Source organism: Mchenga conophoros, linkage group LG23 (genome assembly GCF_057382185.1).
Source record: "Mchenga conophoros isolate Kocher_MC1m ecotype Shallow Benthic linkage group LG23, M_conophoros_male_GT1.1, whole genome shotgun sequence".
Lineage (NCBI taxonomy): Eukaryota > Metazoa > Chordata > Actinopteri > Cichliformes > Cichlidae > Mchenga > Mchenga conophoros.
In genome coordinates, this window is record NC_140547.1 from 8,152,884 (window position 1) to 8,173,379 (window position 20,496).

At 38.5% G+C, this 20,496-nt stretch overlaps 2 protein-coding genes across 6 annotated transcripts in view; one reads left to right on the forward strand and one right to left on the reverse strand.

Moving 5' to 3' along the window:
* Window positions 1–58: 58 nt before the first annotated feature.
* Window positions 59–19,826, forward strand: lama3 (laminin, alpha 3). 4 transcript variants are annotated; one of them, XM_085266323.1, is made up of 38 exons: window positions 59–287; window positions 1,597–1,710; window positions 1,891–2,003; window positions 2,093–2,176; window positions 2,269–2,372; window positions 2,998–3,042; window positions 3,128–3,282; window positions 3,410–3,520; window positions 3,732–3,840; window positions 4,378–4,548; window positions 5,839–6,035; window positions 6,114–6,230; window positions 6,302–6,453; window positions 6,558–6,696; window positions 6,782–6,881; window positions 6,968–7,084; window positions 7,178–7,348; window positions 7,436–7,587; window positions 9,629–9,835; window positions 9,928–10,076; window positions 10,190–10,352; window positions 11,166–11,293; window positions 11,380–11,530; window positions 11,639–11,743; window positions 11,835–11,968; window positions 12,199–12,316; window positions 13,599–13,733; window positions 13,819–13,961; window positions 14,054–14,161; window positions 14,273–14,393; window positions 14,482–14,588; window positions 14,739–14,919; window positions 15,827–15,976; window positions 16,071–16,230; window positions 16,314–16,441; window positions 16,531–16,624; window positions 16,716–16,826; window positions 16,930–19,826. In XM_085266323.1, the coding sequence occupies exons 1-38, from the start codon at window positions 93–95 to the stop codon at window positions 17,073–17,075; spliced, it is 5,085 nt and encodes a 1,694-aa protein (XP_085122449.1). In that variant the 5' UTR covers window positions 59–92; the 3' UTR covers window positions 17,076–19,826. The 4 variants fall into 4 exon arrangements, with proteins under 4 accessions (XP_085122449.1, XP_085122450.1, XP_085122451.1 ...); XM_085266324.1 differs by having other exon boundaries at window positions 3,131–3,282; XM_085266325.1 differs by lacking the exon at window positions 6,114–6,230.
* osbpl1a (oxysterol binding protein-like 1A) overlaps window positions 19,824–20,496 on the reverse strand; it is a 33,247-nt gene continuing 32,574 nt past the window's right edge. For both annotated transcript variants that reach the window (XM_085266328.1, XM_085266327.1), the window contains one exon: window positions 19,824–20,414. In XM_085266328.1, the coding sequence (XP_085122454.1) occupies window positions 20,312–20,414 (103 nt within the window). In that variant the 3' untranslated portion in view covers window positions 19,824–20,311. The remainder of the gene's footprint in view (window positions 20,415–20,496) is intronic.

Below are 20,496 nucleotides of genomic sequence, written 5' to 3' on the forward strand. Positions count from 1 at the left end.
CTCGCACAAAAAGCTCCAAGGTTCAGTCGAAGCTCCCTCCTAGCAGGGAGGATTTTTTTAATACACTCACAGGGCTCATTGAAAGACTTAAAATGCAGTGGGCTGCTTCTTGGCTTTGCATTGCAGCGCCTTTGTTTTTGCTCTGCTTTGCTCCAAGTTGTCCCTCTGCTCAGAAATATCCAAAGTGTTGGCATGACAGACGCACTCAGATCCGTCAGAAGCAGCACAGCAGGAAAACGTTCTGTGATCCTTCCTTCAGCAACCAGACAGCAGGTGCTGCCACTCAGGTAATGCAGCTGCTTTTTGGCTTATCTGTTACTCACTGTGTTTTTCCTTCTTATTTTCTATACTACTGTTTGTTATTACATTATGTGCAGTGAGAGAAAACAAGGTCAAGAAATCTTAGTGACTCGGTTTTTGTGATCTGAGCATATAAAGCTACTATTAACTCTTGTGCAGTCACTATCAGACATGAGTTTTTTTACGTGCCAGATATCCTAAGCTCACCAGACCTTTACTTGGATATATAATAACCTGGAGCAGACTCATTTCCAACATGCACATGCTCTTCAATACGTATCTCTATGTCGCACACCACACTGTTAAAAAAAAAAAATCCTAGAAAAACAGTAATATTCCGGCAGCTGGGGCGCCAAAATAATACCATGAAATAACAGAAAATAACTTTCCCATAAAAATATGGTTATTTTCAGTAATGACAATACAGTTTGTTGCCCTAATTTTACATGGGATTTTGCCTTTTTCATGTGCTTTTAAACATTAAATTAGGAGCATTTTAATGTGATCAAACAATGAAATTACCTATAAACAAGGTCAATGAATGTGGCAATATGAATAATAATACTTAAATGTACAGAAATATACAGTTAACAGTTGGTTTAAATAATAATGCATTGCATGCCCTGGGACAGAGGCGAGGCTGCCATATCGCACCATCGGCCCCTCACCAGTAGGTGAAGTGTCTTTAACAAGGACACAACGACCGAAAGTGTCCGAGCCGGGGCTCGAACTGGCAACCTTCTGATTACAAGGCAAACTGCCAACTCTTGAGCCACGATCACCCTAAATAGCAATAATAGTAATAATTATTTGATGTAAACAAAGTTTATAGGAATCATGTTATATATTTTTCCATAGCATTACATTTGAATTTAACAGTTCAATCCTTCACATAACGGACAAATATTTGTGCAATCATGATGCATTTGTGAATGTATTTTAACAATCTAAATATGCATATGTACAGACAAATACATTTACAAAACAAGGAAATTATGTTTTATTACATTACAGTGATTTTACATTAATTTACATTTGAAATGTGAAATCACAGTCTATTTATGTAAATTTAATGATATTCTAGAAGAACAGATCAAAACTGTAAAATACTTTTATATTAGGACTTTTTCTTACAGTGCACTTTACAGCAAATACTACAGCAAGAACTGCATTTACACCTTGTATAATGATTGATTTGTGGTAATGCATTACTTTAAAGTAGGTCAAGCACCCCTGGAGTTTTCCATTATGTTAATCGCCCCATAGTCGACTGTTCATCTCGCTGTGTCATTACAGAAGTGCAGCTCTGGCTTCTACAGAGAGTGGGCCGGACCGAACAGGGGCCAGTGTGTGCCATGCAGCTGCAACGGGCTCTCCGATGAGGGTGATGAGCGTACAGGGAACTGTGTGGTGGGTGCTGACTCACACATGCACACACAAAAAGACAATAATTACTCAGATACAAGTGATGTCTCTGCTGCTGAGAAACAATATTGTAGCAGATGTCAGTGTTGTAGCATTTGTAGTCACGCTGCTGGGCCAGATGGAAACCATGTTCCTTTTCTTTTGTTTGATCTAACTGGCCTCTAGAAATGTCAGTTCGACACTGCAGGAAATCGCTGTGAACGTTGCAAGGAGGGTTATTTTGAAGATCCAGTGAACAGAACCTGTTGTGCCTGTCCATGTCCCTTTACAGAGAACAAGTCAGTATCTGTTTATGTCCTACTCTTCCTGCACAGCTTTCCTTTTCCTTGTTTTGCGTGAATATGAAGACCTTCACTCTTTGTTTTAGTTTTGCACTGGCCTGCCTCGATGTTGGCTCAGGAGTGGTGGAATGTTTGTGTAAACATGGTTACAGTGGAGTCAGATGTGAGAGGTAACCGTACATCATTTGCATCTTCATCTTTGCAGCAAACGCCCCAACCCTCAAACTTATTTACTTTTCTCGTGTTTTTTCCCCCTTTTAAGATGTGCATTTGGTTATTATGGCAATCCCATGGTGCATGGGGGCATGTGCAAGCCCTGCAACTGCAAGAAGAATGGTTTGAACATGTGTGATTCTCTGACTGGAGGTGACTATTTATGCAATAAAGAAATACATAATAAGTAATGAATAAATAGATAATTACTCATTGAGAAAAAAAAGATCTCAATCCCTTTGTGCCAGAAGTGCACCGATGTTTTCTCCAGGTTCACTTTGCAATGCATCTGTAATGTATAGTCTACAAATACAGCTGAGGAAATCACCACTCAGTAACATAGAGTGAAAACATTGCTGAAGGACGGTGTCTGTAGTCATTGAGCTGTGAGAGACTAAACATGACCTCCATGGGTACAGAGTGTCTGGTTGCAATTTATTTTGCTTTAATGAAGGTCTGCTTTCAATTCTTCTCATATTTCTCGGGCATGCTCCTCAGCATCTAATTTAATTACATGTTCTTGATGTAATTTTAGTTATTTAAGGCATAAAATTAATATTATTGTATATATACATTTTAAATGAAATTGTATTTATTTATTTATTTATGTATTTTTGGTTGTTTGTTGTTTGTTTGATTTCCTACAACTTACTTATACTTACTGTATATTTTTGTAGCCTGTATCTCCATATATGGATTTGCATACATGGGCTAATATGAAAGCTAAAGTGGCCTTCATGTGATGAGATCCAACTTTACTATTTTTTCCTTTCAACAGAGTGCATCACATCTGGTAATAGTAACTGTGGGGATCACTGTCATGGTGAGTCTGTGTTGAAAGTTCATCTTGCAGTCGTGTTTTGACCTATAAAACTAAGACTCACTACATTTCATCTTGCCTTTACCAGCAGAGTGTGACAGCTGTACTTACACTTTGCTGGTGGACTCGGAGAAGATGGATGATGATCTGGTTTGGCTGAAGCAGCAGCTGCAGAACATCAGTCATAGTCCTGTATCACGATCTACTCTGAACAACCTGGAGGCTAACATATCTGAAGCAAAGGTAGCGATTCACACAGGGAATAGGTGTTTTTCTGAGAAAATACACTGCCCTTGAGAATATTTGCTATTTCAGATCATGCAGCAACATTTATCCAAGTTCAAAGTACTTCTTATCTAATGTTTCTTAGGTACAGATGGGGAGGCACAGTACTGCTGTGAGACTCCTGGATCCAAAGGTTGAACAGCTGGAAGCAGATGTGGCTGCTGACAGATATGACTTGTCTCAACTGAGTGATGAGGTACCTGGAGTGAATTTTCCCATGCTAATCAAAATGTAACTCATCCAAGAGACTGATAATTTTTCCTTTTTAATTGTAAATGCAAACTCATATTAGAATAGTAGAGGATAGCCAAATAGAATGAAAGACAGAGAACCCACAGGGAGCTTTCCCAGCTCTTTATGTTGGCTTATTATTAAATATATTTAAATATTTTCCAAAATTTTACCAGAACCTTGACATTACATCATATTTGAAGAAGACCTTGGAGTCTGCAAATGAAACGAAGTTAAAGGCAGAAGATCTATTTAAAACAGGAGGTCTTCTCACACCAATACAAGGTACATCTCTGAAATATGAAAATATATGTGGTCTTATCAGCGTGAAGTTGGAGTGTTCCTAACTTTAATAATTTCTGCTCAGTGATATCAGGTACAAGCAGACCTTTCCTGCCTCTCCTGCCAAAGACTTTGTGACACTTGTTAAGGAAACCGAATTACCTGTTATGTCAAAGTGGGCATCGGGCTCAAGAGTTGGGAGTTCGCCTTGTAATCGGAAGGTTGCCAGTTCGAGCCCCGGCTTGGACAGTCTCGGTCGTTGTGTCCTTGGGCAAGACACTTCACCCGTTGCCTACTGGTGGTGGTCAGAGGGCCCGGTGGCGCCAGTGTCCGGCAGCCTCGCCTCTGTCAGTGCGCCCCAGGGTGGCTGTGGCTACAATGTAGCTTGCCATCACCAGTGTGTGAATGTGTGCGTGAATGGGTGGATGACTGGATGTGTAAAGCGCTTTGGGGTCCTTAGGGACTAGTAAAGCGCTATATAAATACAGGCCATTTTTTACCATTTATATCATTTAACAGCACTGTCTCTCCTCTTGTCAGATCTGATAAAGCAGCTAACTGAGGCGAAACCTGAAGATTCAGTTTCTCTCTCTGAAAAGGACAAAGGCAGGATGATGGAAGAAGCTCAGCGCATCATGCAGGAAATGAGAAAGAGAGGCTGCACTGCTCAGAGGGACAAAGCAGGAAGCGAGCAGGAGAAGGCACATAAATGTTAGAGATCTTTTTTCCTTGAGCATAGAGATTACAGTATGCTTATGAGGAGAGAGAGTGGGGCTGAAAATGGACACATTGGCATTTAGTATTTTAAATACAAACATTGTGTTTCATGTTAAATTATTCCACAAAGACCAACCCCCTTTCACCAGTTGAGAATTCACTAATGTTTTTATATAAAAATGACTGTATAAAGATTTAATTGACATTTTAAGAAATAACCAACTGGCATGTTCGTTTGCTAAAAATGAAACTGCAGCATATCTGCTGAAATCAAATGGAAATAGGAACAAATACCCACCAATAACTAAAAAGGTGACTACTTTACACACTACAGATGTTCTCTTCTTCCTCTTGTTTACGGTATTTATGCTAGGCTAAGTAGCCAGCATGTACCTTTATACCGAATGGGTCGATACATCCATCTATGCCCAGATAGCAGAATTATTCTCATGAAAACATCAGGCCCAGTATACTTCCTTGGTTTGACCTATACTTCCATATTTGGGGTGATTCTCACTTTAATCCTCCACTCTTGACTGACTGGCAGCAAGATTAATCTGTGTGTGCAAATCAAATAGTCTGGATGTGGAGATAGTTTTGACTCCCATAGTGTATGTGACCCAGGCTCTCACCGTTTATTGAACCAGAGCAAACACAAATATGTGGCAGATATACAGTTAGCTCCATAAATATTTGGACAGAGACAACTTTTTTCCAATTTTAGTTCTGTACTTTACAACAATGATTTCCAACAAAACAACTCAGATGCAGTTGAAGTGCAGGCCTTTGGCTTTCGTTCAGTAGGTTGAACAAAAAGATATGGAGAGCTCCTCTGACCGCATCTTCACAGGAAAATCTTCCAAATTCAAGCATCACACCTCAAATTAAGTCCAGGTCTTTTCTCTGTTTAATTGATAATGACAGTATGAAGAAACTGCCCACACCTTCATCTGATTTGAATGTGGATACCCTCAAATGAAAGCTGAGTCTACAGATAATGTCCAAGTCCATGATGTAACTATGATTGGAATATGTTTCAGTAAATGATAAAACCTTGTGTCAGTGTCCAAATATATATGGACCTAACTGTAGTGGCAGGAATGCGTCTCAGATCTTTAAACAGAACAGAGGACATGAACAATCAGCCAAACCATTTCAGAAACACAACTGCAGATTAATAATTTCATAATTAATGAAAATATAATTGTCAAAATTAGAGTTAGAAGACATTCTGTGGCCAATATCAAATAACTCTGATATCTAAATTTTGCATACTCTCTTCAGTGTTAGAACTCATCAGCAACGACATGATAGCTGCTGCAGAAATGAAACAACTCATCCTGCTTCAGAGTGGAGACTCTCTCATGGCCTCACATTCTGCTGTGAGAGAGTTGGGCGAGCTGCTGTTGGATGCAGAGGACAGAGTTGACAGAGCAAGGGGTCTTAACCTCAAGAGTCGTACTGCCCTACAGGAGCTGCAGGTAATGGGAAATAAAGCTCTCATTGGCCATGTCATACATTTCTGATGACACACTGTTTTATCTTTCTTCTTTTTCCAGCATCTTAAAGCTCAGCTGGATAAAGAACAAAGCACTCTCCATCCTGGGACTGAAATGACTAAAGATCTGCTAAAGAACATTACTGACAATTTGTCGATACTTAAGGAAGTTAAAAAAGTAATAAGCAGCTTTTTATAACTTCTCAAAAGTATTGGACTTTGCATTAAAGTTTACTGTTTAAATTGCAGGAATTTGAGAAGCGAGCAGCTCAGTTGGATGGTGCCAAGCTGGAACACTTTCAGCAGTTAAACAACAGTTTAAAAATAGCAGAGGTGGAAGCTATAGCCCAGGCAGAGGAGCATGCAAAGGAGCTCAAAAGAGTGGTGACAGAATTACAACAGTGAGTGTGAATCCCAAGAACAAATAAAGAAGCAAGGCAGATTTAGATTAGCTTGGGCCCCGTTTCTTGTTTAACATAATAGACCATCTTGGATTTTGTTACAGAGCGCTTCATACCGCTACTAACAGCACTTCACTGGTCAGCCTCCTGGGTATAGGGGCCTATGACAGCATCATTAAGGCAGTAGAAATGGCTGAGAAGGCAGCAAAGGAGTCCAAAAGGGCTGCTGATCAAACCTTAAAGGTAACTTCAGTGCTGTTAGTAAGAGTTATTAAAAAATCTACGTGTTTATAGAAAATATTAATGCAATATTTGAATGATAAATTAGGATGTGAAGAAGGGAGGTCTGATCAGCAGGTCTGAACAGCTGAAAGATAACTCAAGTTATCTATGGAGGGAAACCAGAGACACTCAAAGTCACCTTAAAAGTATGTAAAAACAAAACAAGTATCAAGACAAATATATTGAGTTTGAATGTGCAAAATGAAAAGGTGTTCTAATTTCTTTTGAACAGCGGTGTCACGTACAGTAAATGCTCACAGGAATCGTGTAAATAAACAAAAGAAAAAAAGAAGATCACTGAGAATCGACACCTCATCCATCGGTGACAAACTCAAAGAGATCAAAAGAGGTTTGTAGAGCACTTGGAATTGATGCAGATCAGAAAATAAACGTCAAATTAGTTATTGTATCTGCATATGATAGTTTTTCTTTTGTATTTCAGATGACACAGCGGCACTGATAGTGTCTGTGAAAACTGCTGCTTCTGATGCTAACGCTACAGTCAGCAGTGTGAAAGAGAGACTGAGAAATATCAGCGAGGAAGTGGGAAGAATAACTTTAACCAATATCAGTGTGAATATAAATGACATGTTGACAGATGCAGACCAGGCTGGTAAGTGTTTAAATTCCTTAAACATATTCTTGCAATTAAAATACAGTCATTTAAAGGTTTTATGTGTTGTTATTTTATCCGCTTAAGTAAAAAGCTTCAACAAAGCATTCCCTGTGATGAGTGACAAGCTCGCAGAAGTCAAGGCTCTTGGTAGGAGGATGTCACCTCACCCAAACATGACAGAAAGCATCCAGAGAATCAAGGACATAATAGAGGAGACAAGAAACTTTGTTAATAGGGTAACATTTTCTTTTTAATTTCATCTTTCCTATTAATTTCTTAATTGACTTGTCAGATTTGATTTAAAGCTGGAACAGCCTCACAGTGTATGACAGTACAGTGTGCATATGAAATGTGTAGCTTGCAGACTGAACCTTATGAAGCTGTCGGCTGTGTCTGCAGTTTTCCTCAGCTTCATGGTTCTTTGCAGGTATCTTCAAGTTTTCAAGAGAAATTAGCACTGCTAAAATGTAAAAATTCACAGTATTGCATTGCTTTCATTAATAAATGCAATACAAGAAAATCAAATAACTCAGAAAGGCCAAACAAATACACAAAAGTGAAATAAAAAAACTAATTAAAAAAATCCACACTTCTCAAAAAAACTTTAAAATAATAAAAATGAATAAAATAAATAAATAAATAAAATCATGTCACAAAAAATTGCACTAAATTAAATGCTTGACTCCAAGACATTAAAAGACCATGTGGCAACAGAAAAATGAACAACAGGTGGTACATATGCTGGGGCGAGTGATTAACTAGTTGAATAAAAGTGGCACAGAAAATAGAGGGAAGCAGGATGTTATTAACGATCACAAAGAAAATATTATTCAATAAAACAGGAAGTAACTCAAACAGGAGTATTAACAATACGAGCAAAAACAATAATACAAACTTTTGATCTAATTACAAGATATTTACAATTTTTTAATGATTGTTAATGTAAAGTGTTACCTGCTATTACTGAGACAGATATTTTATTATGTTTGCAATTTACTTTTCAAGTCAAGGGACGTTCATTTATTTCACACATTAAAGCACAGCAGACCCTGACAAAAGTGCTGCACAACAATCGATACAACAATTAGGAAAACATAATAATATGATGAAAGGTTATTAAAGGTTAATAAACTAAACAAGAGGTTTGACTTTCATTATTAAAAGGAGCTAGCTATAGTGACAGATTTAATCTGTCTTTAATTTCAGAGAGGAATCACAATTTACACCAGGTTTCTTTACATGACATTAAGGTATGAAGCCTGAGACAGAATAGGGCCTTTAATCGACCCCTGTGGTACTCCACGGGTCAAAGTGGACGCTTTAGAACAAATCCTACTGGAAAAAGAACCGTTAATCAGATATGACTTTAATCAGTTTGGAGCAGTGCCATTGATATCACTACACTGCTGAAGATAGGAAATTAATATTTCATGATTCACTGTATCAAATGCAACAGTAAGATCAAGTAATATAAGAACAGATGAGTGATCAGCATTGACAATATAGAAGAGTCATTATAAACTCTCAAAAGTACTAATATATTGCTTAAGGCTGTTTCAAATTAACACATTATATATTAAGTGCTATGTAAGCACTATCCAAAGAGAATTCATTTGGCCTTGGAGTGTGCAGAGATTATCTTCAGTATTTCCCTTGTTTTTGGTGAAAGGAGGACAGAGCATGATAGCTGGATTGTATTTTGGCTTGATTCATAGACAAAGCTGAAAGTATTTTCCCCTCTGATCAGGAGTAACAAGGCTGCCAGCTATGGGAAACTAAATTTTTGCACAGCCCAGACTGACATCTGTTGTCTGGAGGATCAACCAGGTTACAGGGTCAGCTACATGCGACTGCTCTCAGGAAGTTTTAGATAATCTGCTGAACACAATACGGCCTTAAATGCTGGTGCTGAGTCAAAAAGCTAATATACTTGGTTACATTTTTTTTTTTTTGCTGAGTCTGACCTTTCAGAAATAAACAGACTTTACCAGCTAGAATTACTACTTGGATGGTGACATTAGAATTATTTACATGTGGAAAGCTGCTTCATTTAGTAACTCTGATGCAAACATTCACATTGGAAATACCAAAAAAACCAGAAATTCTGCTTGAGTTGGTGGACCAAAAATAGAACTCAAAGTAGTGCAACCTTGTTTCCATTACCCCTAATTTGTAAAAATAAAATAATAAATGTATGAATACAATAGTTTATTTTTTAAAAACACATAAATTATCTGTTTTTGTGACACACACGATTTCTACCGTCTCTTGTCACAGCTCTCTCTTGGCACCACTTTCAATGGAAAGAGCCACATTGAGCTTCACCCTCCAAGAGACCTTGAGGACATTAAAGCGTTTACAGCTGTCGATCTTCTCCTCAATCGGCATCACAAAATCCCGGCTAAGTCTGATGTGAGACGAAAACGACACCAGGATGAACACAGAGATGCCAACCTGTTCGTTTTCTACCTGGGCAGCAAGAATGTGAGCGTGCATACCGGCCTACACAGGAAGCATGATGTAGTTTTTTGTTTTTTTCTTTAATATACCTTAGGTTTCTTTTATTACATTTCTAGGCTTCTGGAGACTACATTGGAATGGCTATCAGAAACACTGTGTTGGTTTGTGTCTATAAGTTGGGTGGAGTGGTTCATGAGATAGAAACCAGCCAAATAACACTCGGAAGCGTGAACTCCTCAGCCGTTGACAGAGTTATCTTCCACAGGTACTGAGTACATATGGTAGAAGTGTATTTTAAAATGAACATGGATTTGCTAGCTGAAAGTTTACATGATGTCACCAACATGTTTCTTATCTTCGTGCCAACAATTCCTGCAGGGTTTACCAGGACGCTGAAGTGAACGTCACAAAGAACTTCACGTCAAAGGAGCGTGTCAGTCTCCCTCCTAAACGTAACCTCCCAAACACAATGACAGGCGTCTTCGACTTGGATCCAGGCAGTGTCGTTTTCTACGTGGGGGGCTATCCCGATTACTTCACTGTAATAAGTCTCTGCTTTCATTTCATCCTGCCTGCAAATTTATAGTGTTTAAAGGGGTAGAGAGTTGAAAGACGACTCAAAGCCAATTCAAACTCATTTAATAAGCTTGTGTAAAATTGTAAACGTTGCAATAGCAATGATAACTTTTGTATAACACACAAGCAAGCACACAGAAAGTTTAGACACTGTGTCTTTCATTTGTTTAGCCAAAGATAATGGGTTTTAAATAAAGGAAAAGCTAACATATAAAAACTAGTTTCCAGCACACACAGCTTCAGTTGACTTGATGGGTGGAAGAAGTAAAGAAAAAAGTACGGAAAAAGGTTTATTGTATTGTTTATTGTCAAGATTTTGACTCATGGGGTAACTCAACGTATTGCATGATTTTCTAAGTTTTCTTTGAAAACTATTTGGAATTTATTTGATGCTGAAAGAAGTGTTTTGATGGAAGCCATGATCTCCCAATTTTGATATGGATTTGATTTTATATATTATATCACTGTTTTATAGTATATATGACAATATTTGTTTTGTGGAAATAGGGTTCCATAGACTGCATGAATGACATACAACAGTCTTATTCAGAGACTGAAATTGAACAATTTAGTGAGAAAGGTACTTTTTGTGAAGAAGTTGAAATACAAAGTCCCTATCACAGTCTGTCATCATCCTTTTGTGGGAATGGGTTAATGAAAAATAGCTTAGAGCTTCTGAGCCCTAGAGAACAGGAGTGTACTCAACAAAATCATTTGCATTAGTAAATGACATGTTCACTTTTTCAGTCCAATTTTCAGTCCTCTTTTGTTCTCATAGCCTCCAGTGGAGCTGCGTTACCCCAAGTACAGAGGAGCCATAAAACTCTCCTACCTGAATGATAATCCTGTCTGCCTTTTTAACTTCAAACATGCTGTCAATATGGATGCAAAACAGCACACTGTGAAGTAAGCATAAAACAAAAAATTAAAAATAAAGGTCGGACATTGTGTTGACTAGAAAAGGTCAAATAATGATTAAATTATGTGTTTAGGATTGCACAGGAAGAGGTGTCTGATTATTATGAAGGAAGAGGTTACCGCATGGCGTTCATAAAGGATCCTGACTGGAAAAAGAGGCGACTGTTCAGATTTCACACAAACAGCCGAGAAACAAATGCCTTGTTATTCTACATTGGAAACAACGTAGGATTTTAATTTTTGAATAGATGCTTGAAGCACTTATATAACTGCATGTTTAACAAAAAAACAAACAAAAAAAGATTTAAAATTCATGTGTTTCTTCTGTTTTAGGAGTCCTTTTTCTGTGTGTTTGTGGAGAGAGGCTTCCTTGTGCTACAAGGTCAACAAGCTGACAGAGAGATTAGACTTCGGAGTGCTGAAAGAGTGTCTCTGTTTGTAAGAACAACAATACAATTAGTTACTTTAAAAAACTTGAAAGTCTTTTTGTTAAATTCATGCCTTTCTAAGCATATGCTTCCTGTTTCAGGACACGCAGTTTGCAATTGCCATTGCAGATAAATTAATTGTGTACTATGGGCAAAATACGGTCTCCACAGATCACATTCAAACAGACTACATCAGTTATTACATTGGGGGTCTTCCAGCAGAGCTCAGAGAGAGGTAATGCAACACACGATGCTTTTAAAATCATGTCAAACTCAGCTTCCTCTGGGAGGGAAACAAATAATTCCCTACTGAAAGACTTACAAAAAAATCAAACCACTCTCATGACCATTACTATATGACATATAAATGCCAGTGCCAATGTGTGTGTTGAGTAGTCTAGAAGAAAACAGTATCAGCTAATCAAACTGACCTTTTCTATGAGCCTGTCTGCCTTTGAATCTCAGACACAACATCACAGCTGCACCGCTCAGGGGATGCGTGGATAACCTGAAAGCAGATGCTGAGATTGTCGAGTACAACAGGACAATAGGTGTCAGCAGTGGATGTCCAGTCTCCTCACTGGTAAGTCTCGGTCCGGGGCTCGTTGTGTCCTTGGGCAAGACACTTCACCCATTGCCTACTGGTGGTGGTCAGAGGGCCCGGTGGCGCCAGTGTCCGGCAGCCTCGCCTCTGTCAGTGCGCCCCAGGGTGGCTGTGGCTACAATGTAGCTTGCCATCACCAGTGTGTGAATGTGTGTGTGAATGGGTGGATGACTGGATATGTCCTTAGGGACTAGTAAAAGCGCTATATAAATACAGGCCATTTACCATTTACAAATCTGCATTAAAATTTCTCTCAGATGATCAGAGGATAGACTTTTTGAAACTTTTTTTTTTTTTTTAAATAAAAGATGGACTTAACCGCAGAGTCTGAGTAGTGAAGCCAGTGCAGAAGTGCACGGCACCTGCCTGGTTTCTAATGCACAGCAGGGGGGTAATTCTCCTTAGTCAGACTTTTAAAAAGTTTATGAGAAATTGTACCTACTTCTCACTTCATTTTAGCTCTTCAAGAACTTGTTGTTTTGATAACTTTGTGTCTTATATAATAACGCAGAGTGTTCCTTTTTAAAATTATGGCCCAATTAAGTATCTAAGTATGAGAATTGATGCCTGTGCAGCGGTGCTTCGAATGTGCCTAGTTTCTAATGCACAGCAGGAGGAAAACTCCTCGTTAGTGTGTTTGTACCTGCTCGTACAAATGTACTTACTTCTCACTTTTAGATCTCAGTACCCCATCAAATTGTTGCCTTATTAACTTTGTGTCTTATGTAACATAGCAGCGTGTTCTTTTTGAAAATTATGGCACCATTAAGTGTAAAATAGATGTTTAATTGAGGCGCTTCACGGCAAGGTACCTTGTGATTGACAAACCCCTTATCTCAGTTTTCCAGTCAGAGACACCCCTCACTTAACAAATCCATGAACCATGATGAACCAATCGTTATTGTGAAGAATAATCATGAAGTCAGTAGCATGATGTGGCCATTATTAGCTATCACACCTACCTGGAAATAACAGGGGAAAAAAGACTGTAGCAGCAGTTTGTTTCTTATATTCATATTAAAATAATATAACTGTCACGGGCTTAAATTAGTTGCCAGTGGTTACTCATTAAGGATATAGTAGTGTATTCAACTTCAACAATAGTGCGCTTTATTACTTAAAAAGTTAACTTTTCATTTGTAGGTGGAAAAATGTAACATTTCCTATTTCAAAAGTCAATCGCTGTCTAGCTTTAAAACACTAAATGAATAGCCTGTAGACACAGGGGTCTAATACTAGTGTGTTTCTGGCTTGTGTATAGGGTGTTCGTGCAGCTACATTGAATTCGGCTCTTTCTGTCGATTCTCTGTTTGCCTGGGACGAACAGCCAGTGAGAGTCTCGTTAGGCTTCAGGAGCACAGGCAAGCGGGGCGTTGTTCTGAAGAGCGGCTCTCAGGTAAATCTCGTGTGCCACACTTTTTGATTTAAAAGAAAATCAAAAGGAAAATATCAAGATGACTTTAGTAGTACTCTCACTGCAGGGCTCCAAACCTGTCCACAATCTCCAGTTGTCCCTGGACGATGGCTTTGTGGTTTTTCATAGTTTTAATTATACCCTGAGGTCAAATGAAAGGTATAATGATGGAGTCTGGCATTACGTGTCTGCAGTGGGGAAGCCATCAGGGTAAGATCTGTCATCTTTTTGCTGATACCTGGATTTTATTGCAATTAAAATTTAAAATCAGCACGTCGCTAATGTTGTCGTGATTTTCTCAGGCTGCTGCTTAGCATTGACAATGTAAATGTGAGTCCGGCACATTCAGACCAAATCAGCATGCAAAGAGGAAAATTCAAAGGCTGCATTGCTAATCTTTATACAAGCAGGTTTGTTATACATTCTTTCAGTTGCTTTATAATATATCTCACAATATATATCTGTTTATTACAATAACACGATTCAATTTTGATGAAACAAAATCTCCTCATTTCACACAGGCCGAGTATTTTACCTGCTGATCTAAGCTCATTATCGCAAACTGGAGACATTATCTTTGGTCAGTGCAGTCAGCCTCCCCCACCGCACTCCACAATGAAAAGGCCCCAGACGCACAACCTTGTAAGCACATCAAACTATTTTTTTTTTCAGCTCCCCTATTGCTGGATAATGACATAGTAACAGCAGTCATTTTTCTGCTGTGTGTCAGATTACGACTCCAGCTGGCAGTCAATGTAGACCCCAGAGAGCATACCAACTCTATGAGAAAGACAGCTGGGTCAGTTACAACCTCCCACAAGAAAACCTTAATTATAGGTAAAATACTAAAACCTGAAAATTATAATGGCATTTTCCATGACTGGTTTGGTTTGGTAACCTTTAGAGTGCCTCGTCAAACCTTCATCCAGCTGTGAATTCATTCATAAACATTTAAAGGGACTTTGTTCTTGTTCTCATGTGTCTCAGGCCTCACTTCTCTCTTGATATCAATACCAAATCGTCCAAAGGGCTCATCCTCCATGTCGCAGGAAGAGGAGCCGTCCCCCTCCTGGCTCTGTACATGGCCAACGGCAAGATCAAGATGTCACTTGGTCAAAACAGAATCATCCAGCACAAGGAGAAGAGCAATGATGGCAACTGGCATAGAGTTTGTAACCAAGTCTCATTACAAATATTAAGTGATAAAAGCAGCAAAGCTCTAAACATTGGACTCCTGATTTCAAAGGAACAGTTGCAGATATATGGGAATTTCGGTTGCTTATCTCACATAGATTTTATCAGCAGTAGGATAAAACTAGAAAACTAGAAAACCAGCAAAATGCAAGTCAGACTAATCGGATTGAACAAAGAAGCAAAAGAAACACAGGAAAAAGGCAAACACTAAGAAACATGAGGGAGGAGACGATATCTCTAAAGAGGAGATCAATGGAACAAAAAAAGGTAACCAAAACTAAAAGAATAAACAAAATAAATAATAAAAAAAAATAATAAAGAAAAACAATAATTAATATTACTACTGTTGGCAGCTGGGCAGCAGGTATCTTTCATTAGAGCAAACAAATATAACCTTTACAGCAGCACCAATTAAGCTTTGATTGGATGACAAAAGTGTCTCACAGGCAGAGAAAATATATATGTTATTCTTCTCAAAAAGTAAATGTATTTATTTCCCTAAACAACGGGCAGTGCCAAAATGAAGCGTTAAGGATTTAAATGGTGCAGAAAAGAAAATTACTGATATCAGAAAGCTTCCAATGGGAATTCAAACACCGCTAACAAGAAATATATATACAAAATATATAAAATACATTAAAAAAAATAATGACATAGTGGGCAACTGATTTTTGAAAGTTTGTTGGAGCATAAATGGAAAGCAGGAGGAACAACTAATTTCTAAATCACTTTTATCATAAACAATCAGGACATAACTCTTAATATGCAGGGGAAAAAATGCAGTAATTCTTTTCTCATATCTGTGTGTCATATCACAATCATATCACAGTGATGGTGAAGTTATATTCTGTGGATGGCTGAGTTTGTTTGCGTGTGCGCAGGTTCAATTCAGCGTGGAGAACAGCACTTTTCATCTTCTGGTTGATGGGATCCGTGTGACTGATGGCCGCTTACCAAACAATGAGGGATCATCTTTAGACCTGCACAACCCTGTGTATCTGGGAGCTGGTACAAAAAGCAAAAACACTAAAGTCTGTATCAGACTCAAGCTATGGCAAATATTTTCCCACATCTTTTTGTTTGCACACTGACCGGCTTCTCTTTTCTCTTCCTGTCCTTTATCAGGGACACAACATCCCCACAGACAGTGTTATCAGCTGTATAAGGGAATTCAAAATGAATGATGTATTTGTTGGTGCAGCTGAGGTGAGCCACAAAGCCTTACCGTGCTTTCATGGGCTTGCAGAGGAAGGGACATACTTTGGTGGCGGTCACATCGTCTTAGGTTTGGCCTTGTATTTCAAAAATCTTGATGCTGCTGATGTGTTTCAATCATCCGCACACTCATAAAGAACATTTCTATTCTAGATAACTACTTCACCGTTGGCTCGCACTTTTTGTTGTCCTTCAAGCTGCGCCCTCAACACCTCACGGGTCTTCTCTTCCACGTTCAAAGTGATAAGACCAGCCTTAATGTGTTCTTAATGGAAAACAAGGTAAAACCTCTCGCTCTTGTGACAGCTAATTGGGCAGCAATTCAAAAGAAAAGCTGCATGAGATGACAAAATATGTTATGTTTTACCAGGTGGGCGTCAAAGCAAATGATGGTAATGGAGCTGTTAGTGTCTCAGTAACACCTCGTAAAAGCCTCTGTGATGGAAAATTTCACGAGGTTACAGGTAGGACATCGTGTATTAAAAACATTCAAGAACGTGAGTCACATGTTGATAGTTGTGCTTTTAAAATTCTTCTGTTATTGTTGTTTCTCAGTCTCCAAAAAAAGGAACGCATTCCAACTAGTGGTTGACTCCGTGTCCAAGGAGAAAGCAGGCCCCAAATCCACATCATATTCAACGGCCCTGGAATCGCTTCACATTGGGGGTAAATCCATGAACCGCTGGGCATTATATCTTTCAGAGAGTTTCAGCTTTTTGTCGTATAATCTGATCAGAATCTCTTTGTGCTTTTTCCTTTCCTGAATTAGGGACAACAAATCAAAATGGAGCCCCTGTGCCTTCACCTTTTGTGGGCTGCTTGCGAAATGTGAAGCTTAATGGAAAGCCGGTTGCATTTGCGAAAGCCTCCAGAGTGGTCGGTCCAGTGAGCATCAACAGATGCCCCGCAAACTAATGAAATACATCATTACAAACAGGGATGGGAATAGTAAACCTAGTTAGGCTGAAATCAAGCAACAATTTTTCCAATCTAACGGAATTGTATTTCTCTAAGCTTCAGTTCCTTTTTTCCACCACAGGAATGTTTTCCTGATATTTGCTCATTACAAAGCAATGACGCCAAACTCATGATAGCGAGTTGTAAATCACCTGCAAGCTTATTTTCTACTCTCCCTACACTGTTCCAGACGCATTGATATTAAAATAGTCGCCCTGAAGCTGAAAACCTGTTACGGTCTACTTTTATTTCCCCACAGAACACCAATAAGGTGAGAAAACTGATAGAGACTCAGTTCAATGCAGCCACAACACCATCTAAGAGCACAACAGCAAAATTTGCCATAAATTTAGCAGTGGATTTTAAACAAATCCACCCCAATCCCATCTATTAGCTGCGCTAATCACCCTGCCTCGCAGCAAGGTCTTGCGTTTGAATCCCGAGACTCTGTGGCTGTTCCCCATGGAGTGTGCATGCTCTCCCCATGTCTGTGTGGGTTCTCACCAGGTACTTTGTCTTCCTCACACATTCCAAAGGCATCCATGTTATGTTAATTGGTCATTCTAAATTGGCTGCAGGCGTGAGTGTGAATGGATGTTTATCTATCTGCGTTAGCTCTGTGATCTGTCCACAGTGCAACACACCTCTCACCCAATGACACTTGTGATAAGCTCCGGCATTACCATGACCCTGACTTCCATACACTGGAGAAAATAGATGAATGAATTTTAAACATCTGATATATTTATCTGTCGCAATATCAGTCGCTTCACATTAACACAAAACCTTATTAATCAGTATAGGAACAGACAGGATCCATAAGAAACAGCATCAGTTCATTCCCGTGTTTAAAATTAAGGTAAATATTACATACACACGCACCTTACTCATACTAATAGCCTTAATTCTGCCCTACGTTTGACCAATAGATGGAGTGCTTCCCTTCATGTAATGCGAGCTGTTAGTTCACATTTACTCTCAGCTGGTGATGGCAGCAAAACATTACCAAGAACTTGAAGGTGTCAAGGTTCAAGTGAATGACATGGATGGATTTCCCCCCACAAATTGCTTTTTATTTTCTGTCTGTAGCAGTAGTGGTAGTTAGCACACACAGGCTTGAAGACTGTATTCTGCCCTGTAATTCAAGTGCACTGTAAAGCTGCTCAAGTCATATGAAATGAAATTTGTCTTTTTTGTTTATTTTTATTTTTGCCCTTTGATATTACTATACAGTTCACACACATAGAGAGTGGGTAACTAAGTACAGAAGAAAATATATAGTTATTATTTATAGTGTAGTTATACTTTTATTACGAAAAATATGAATAAGATCACTTTAAATGTCTAATAATCTGCTCTACGTTTAAAATAAGTGAGATGTCATAAAAAGTAATAACAATAAATGTACAGCAGATTATTTTAAATGATACTAAACACTGCAGTCAATTACAATAATGTGTAACAGATATAAATATAAATGTAAGTATATTCTGATATATTTGCAGTTCATCAATATGCATGTGAAACTTTACTTTAAATGGTTGGCTAATTAGAAGTGACTCATAGAGGTCATTAAATGAGTGACAGAATATTTTAAATGTCTAAGAAATAGTCATAAATTATTCTAAATGTGCAATATGTAAATTACTACACATTCAAGCGGGCTGCATTAAATGACTAATCAATTAGGGTTACAAATAGATTATTATATAGGCAACAGATGACTTTTAACAAATAACAGTTCATTGTGAATTAGTATAGTACAGTTCTAGTATTGGGACCCACCCAGTTTGCGTTGTCAGTGGTTATTTTGCCCCTTAAAGTTGCTGGATGTCATCAAATTGCTATGGTTTATGGGGTGGCTGTAGGTCAGGAGGTTGAGCAGGTCATCTGCTAATTGGAAGATTGCAGTTTGATCCCTGGCTGCTCCAGTCAAATATCCTTGGCGTTAGCCCGCATCCATCAGAGTATGAATGTGTGTGAATCTTAGATAGAAAGCACTTAAGCATAGAAAAAGTGCTTGAGTGAATCAGAGGAGAAACGTGCTATATAAGAACAAGTCTGTTTACTATTTACTGATAGTTGCTTCCTGTGTGAATGGTCCTTAAGCTCTGCCAATGTGGAAATGCCAAAATATGCCTAATGGTCACTTGGCTGCCTCCAAAAAAGAGAAAGTGAGTCACACCCAATAAACTGTTACAACAGCTATAAACATGTTTACAGACTTGTAGAAAAGACAGTTCTATCCTCAACATTTAATTTCCCCTTAAAGTAACCGTATGGGGGCACGATTTATTAAATATCCATCTATTCAGATTCTGTTGAGGCCTAGCATTAGATGTGTGTGTTCACTTTATTTACAGGTGGCTGTGGACCATCACTGTAGAAAGCTTCATCTCTGCTCAAGTTGAAGCACTGAACTGGACTGCACTGTATTTGTGGCCCATCCCCCCCAAAATCTTAATTTTTGCTGAGTAAAATTATTTTCTTTTTGTTTTTTTTAATGTTAGTCTCTTTTCTGTGCTCAGTCAGTTGCTCAATAAGCTTGCATGACTTCGCCCTCATGTCTAAATATGGATATTCTGGCTCAAAACGCAATCACAGTGGCCAAACTGCCATCACTGAGGCTTTGCTCATGGTTTATATCAATCTATGTCTTCAGCAGTCAGAAAAAAATAAACACAAATAATAAAAAAATCATATTAGTCAGTTCTTAATGTATCTTTATAAGGTTGAGACTAATACAGAAAATTTACAGTGGGTTTTGTTCTGTAATCTTTTTTCCTTCACAAAGCAAAATACAGGAGAAAATAATCACAATCCACATTAGACGAGTAGTGGGTTTTCGAGTGCAATGCGAGTCCAGAGCGAATGTAAATAACATGAGGTCACTGACGGCTGGATTTATGGAAAGTATATACAGATATACAACTGGAGACAAAACACTATTATGAATATTTAAAAGAAGACAGGTGGACAGTAAAAATCACAAACCCTATCCACTGTGCTAAAAGTCCATTTTAAAGAAAAACCTCTTTAAGTCAATGCAAATGCTATACTGTCAAACATTTCCTGCACAGCTTCACCTCCATAAAGTAGATTAAGGCCACACTGTTTAAGTACACTTTTTTCATATTGCTTGGTCTTGTAATTTTCCAATAAAAACAGTTCATGCTTTGTGCAGAGAAAGTCCTTTAATAAATGTCCGGCATCTGGCTGTAGGCCCTGTTCCAGTATCCACCACAGAAGAGCCAGTCCTGGGAACTGGTGTGGGGATTTTGCCCCTGTTGAAACCACCTAAAAAACACATCACAGAAATATCAGCATTCATAGATCCCAGCAGGGCGAGCCAAAACTGAATACAAACAAGAGAAAGTGA

Coding starts and splice junctions, on each gene's coding strand:
- lama3 (XM_085266323.1), top strand. CDS start 93: ATGCAGTGGGCTGCTTCTTGGCTTTGCATTGCAGCGCCTTTGTTTTTG. Junction 7,349..7,435: donor GACAGATGCAGACCAGGCTG/GTAAGTGTTTAA, acceptor TATCCGCTTAAG/TAAAAAGCTTCAACAAAGCA. Junction 16,827..16,929: donor GGAATCGCTTCACATTGGGG/GTAAATCCATGA, acceptor TTCCTGAATTAG/GGACAACAAATCAAAATGGA.